A 4492-nucleotide genomic window follows, 5' to 3' on the forward strand; every position below is an offset into this window, starting at 1 on the left:
AAATACTTAAAAGGCGACCATGGATTGGCCATAATTTGTTTAGCTACCTTGTTGAGAATGCGGAAGTGCCAAGTTTGATTTTCGTCGAGTTGATGCGCTTGATTTGATAATAGAAATATTGAAGTCATTGTCAGCAGCTAGTAAGATGGTGACCAGAATGCCTCAAAAAAGATTCTCAAGAATAGTATTGATAAACTCTCTCATCTAGTGCAAGAGTTAGTGGCAAACATGCCAAGTAAACAGGGAAGGCGGGCGGCAGAAGTGAGGAAGTTTTTGTGTGAAGGTCCTTGAGACCTTGTCTGCATTTAACCTAACTAAGCCTTTTATCAAAAACTTGGCCCCTGAAGCTCATGCTATGCTTGAGTCACAACTAGGCGAGCAGTTCACTAATTTTAAGAAGCTGGAAAAGTAAGCAGTGGATCATGATATGGTTACAGCCTCATTACAGGTGTCTTTGCTACATTCAAAAATAGTTGGAAATGCAGCCATTAATGTCTATGCTGCAGGCACCACAATGGTGGCATTGGTGCTCACAAATGGTCCTGGTTTGGCCAATTGTTTGATGGACGGTTGGATAAGTGCTACCTCATAATATAATTTGCCTTCGGGGGAATTTCTTCATTGTGAAACTCGAGCATTATTTTGTTCTAATTTTATTGTTTTTGTTATACATGTTAGTGGAAAGGTAAAAGTTTTGGCAGGTGTTAGCATGAAATGTTAAAGTTTGTTACTTTGTTAGTTAGAAGATAAACCTCTGGTACATCAAATTTCATAGCTCATGTCTTTTTTATGTAGTTTTATATAATATGAAATTATCTTTTTGGGTAATGAATGAAAAATGTGGGATTTTCCCCTATCTTTTAGGACCTCTTGTCATTGCGGGTTTCGTTGTAAGTGTCATCTTCCTAGTGAGATTCTAGAACATTCAAATTGAGGCTCTTTCATTTTAGTCAGGGTTAATAAGAGCCTGTTTTCAGATTTGCAGAAGCCTTCACGATTCTCACACCTTGCGATCTGTGTTTGAAGATAGCCCTTGGTACTGGTGTTGGGAATTTATGAGTAAAGCTTCATCCTATATTAACCTATACTTGACTACAATATTAGAACATCTATTCTAAGATATTACAACTTGATTTTAATCTGGAGCTGTACTCAATTCAGGGTTACTTTCACATGCATTTTTGGATTTTAAAATTATGCCCTTTTATTTTGGGTTAACAATTCTGTTTTTATATTCTTGTATTGGTAGATTCGTTTATCTGATTTAGTTGACCATGAATGAAGGCCCCTTGTTGAAATCATCATACGAGTGGTGGTGCTCCTCTGCTGCTTAGCCCATGCCGGGTATCAAATGGAATATTGAACCTAAAATAATGATTGTGTAAAGAAAAAATGTAAGTCCACAGATGTTACAACTTAACTGGACAACCTAGAAGTAACCAAGCATCAGGTAAATTTAAATCCGATTTTATATTTCTCATCTCATCAAAGTGGTCAGAAAGATGTACAGGGCCGTTAACGATCCCACATAACCCAAGTTTATATTAGTTAAGGATCCAGTCTCTGAACTACAACCATGCCAAGAACTGGAAGACTTGGGGCAACAGAGTCTCATAATTAGATCTCTTAACGTCCTCTGACAAAGTAGCAAAACACGGTAGTTATGGCAGGGAACAAGGTGTTCTCAATGAGATAATGAGGGAATAGAGAGGATGGGATGTTGTCTACTTTGGGGTAGAGATTTTGGGAGCATGGACGACCAAATGGTGAGTGAGAGTGGGGAACCAGACAAGACAGACAGCATATATGCATGATGATTCAGTCAAGTCAATGAATCATGGTTGAGTTTGTGAAAATTGATCCAATATTTAATGTTCCACCCAACCTGTACTTATACGGTTGGCTTAGGTGACATATACGTATTGAAATTTAATTCATGGGATTTTTTCTTGCTGGATCTTTTCTTTCTTCATAAAGTCGGGTGCTGCATCAAGCTATACATACAAAAAAAAATGGAAAATTAAACCCTTATATCCAATTAATTAATTGATACCAACAACTCTGATTTTGCAGATCCGCAAAAAGGATCTTCCCCAGTAAAGATGATCCACCATCTATTCACCGTAGGTAATGTGTACAAGTAACTCAAAAGGCACCAATTCTGTTCATTCTATTCCTAGGTTCTGAAGCAACTATCCTAATTTTCACCACTTATCATTCTACTTTTTCTGATCTACACATTGGTTGTTTTTATCTCCTCCAACTATCCTGTTTCCCGGCGCCAATTTTTACACTTAGGTCAAACCACAACCCCTCAGCAGGAACTCAGCAAGACAATCCAATCAGCAACTACCAAATAGAAATCTTCAAACAATACCCAAAGCCCCTGAAAATCAAGAGTGCATTTCATATTGCATCAGCCCGTTACGATACCAGCATCAAGGAAAGCCAATGGAGGGAAACCATCCTTCATCCGCCAACCCACATTCATCTCATCTTGATCATCATTTGTCTTAAGAGCCCTGCTGCTACAAGTGGCCGTTGTCTGCTTCAGAATCACTCCCGGAAGAACTCCCTGAATCAGAATCTGCGAATAAATGACATTTCTAAGTCTTTTTTGGTCGAACAGAAGATGAAAACAACAGACCAGAGTTCACAATGAACGAGCTTAATACCGCTTGATGAAGAGGAATCACTACTCGAACTGCTGGAGCTACTAGAACTACTAGCTGCGTGACCTCCAATGACATCTTTATCTTTCTCAATCTCCACTGGGGGGAAAATACTCATGGGCATCTCATCTCCAATGTCCACATCCTCGTCTCCAGCTTCCATTTTCTTTAGCTTCTTGATCTCCGCTGGCGCAGAATCGACCTTTTCACTCGAAGGCAAATCCTGTTATACAATGGTAAAGAATTAAAATCAGTCATTTGCCAAAATCCTACTCCATCAGACATAAATGTGAAGGGAAAAAATACAGGACTTACCCCATTGCCTTTGCTTGACGCTGTATTATTGTTGGCCATGAGTGCCTGTCGCTTAATCTTGCTCACTCTTTTTCCAATTAGTAACTAATCTGTCAAGTTCCCAAAGGTCTCGGTGTCAACAGCCTCAATATCAAGCTCGATCTCATCCCCATCCTGCTTCAAATGTCCATTCCTTTTCCTTATAATTTGAACCACTTGCTCCATTTTCTCTGGTGGCAAACTCTGCAACCCAATCCCCAACTTGTGCTTCTCCTCAAGACTCATGTCCCTCTTATTTGGGTCCTTTGCCTTTGGCTTCGGTTGCTTCAAAGGCTTCACCGGAGGTGCCCGCATTGGAGATGGAGTACGCACCGGAGACTGCAGCAATGGTGGGTTTGAAGAACTTGCAGGTGCCGGCACGGGGTCTGGCTGGTTTACTGGAGGAATCATATTCTCCTTCTTCTTTACCCTTTCTGGCTCGACTTGATTCCACGAGCTTGCTGGCAATTCTTCATCAAAGATATGATCTTCTCGAAGAAAATCTTCAAACTTCTCGTGCAGAGGCCGGTACAGTTCCTCAAACCTTGCCAGAAGCTGTTCCGCCATGACGTACACATCATGACCCTTAGGATTATAAGTCAATGCGTTGTTGAAAGTCAATCGCACATCAGATGCAAAATCCGCTGGCGTCTCATACGCATTCTTCGCAAGATTGGACTTCACAGTGCCTAGATCCATCGGCCGCTTAATTATATCATAGTAATCGTGAAGACCCATACCCACAACATCGACCGGAACATTGAAAATCCACCCGTGCTTGTGTTTCATCAGCTTTTGCAAAACCTGCCCACAAGCCCTGATCAAATTTCCAATATCCGAATGAGACCGTTTCAAATCCTTACCGGGATTCAACGGCAAGGGTCGCTTGTTACCAGACATCTTCTTGCTTGCCGATTTCTTCGACGGCCCATTGAAGGTAGGTCTAGGTTGAAATTCGCCGGACTCGATGCGACTTTTCAGTTGCCGAATCTGTTCGAGCTCCGAGATTAGACGGTTCTTGAGCTCGCTGAGCTCCTTCTTCGTAGACGAGGCGATATTGAAGGTCACGAATTGGGAATGATTGGAATCGTTCGAACGCCAATTGATAGAAGAAGCATCATCTGACGCCGATTGGGTCTTCTTGTTCCCGATTTTATGCTTAGGGTTAGGGTTAGAGAATGGTACTTTTCCCATGAGTCCGGCTCCACCGCCTTTGTGCTGCGGCCAATTGGGTTCGTTCCGGTTGGCTAGGACGGCGGATGCCATGGACGAGCAAAAATCACGGTAATCCTTCACGATTCCGGCGTTTCTCCGGCATCAATTCCCCAATGCAGGTTGTACGAAACATGAATCAGCAGTACCCTCGATTACACGCGCCGCTTCCCCAAAAACGCGCCAGAAGAAAATTACACGCGCCGCCGATCAATCCTCAGATTCCCGATCGAAGAGAGAACGTCGAACATAGGGTTCAAATTTCGTTTTACCCT

At 42.0% G+C, this 4492-nt stretch overlaps 1 protein-coding gene across 1 annotated transcript; it reads right to left on the reverse strand.

Moving 5' to 3' along the window:
• Positions 1–2013: 2013 nt before the first annotated feature.
• LOC129285920 (transcription factor GTE7-like) lies at positions 2014–4492 on the reverse strand. Its single transcript, XM_054921898.1, is given in 5 exon segments — positions 2014–2587; positions 2676–2895; positions 2988–3054; positions 3056–3092; positions 3095–4492. Coding segments are annotated over 5 exon segments (1560 nt in total). The 5' UTR covers positions 4272–4492; the 3' UTR covers positions 2014–2528.

The sequence above is a fragment of the Prosopis cineraria genome, unplaced genomic scaffold (genome assembly GCF_029017545.1).
Source record: "Prosopis cineraria cultivar Desert tree isolate PC_DT_omini unplaced genomic scaffold, ASM2901754v1 PC11, whole genome shotgun sequence".
Lineage (NCBI taxonomy): Eukaryota > Viridiplantae > Streptophyta > Magnoliopsida > Fabales > Fabaceae > Prosopis > Prosopis cineraria.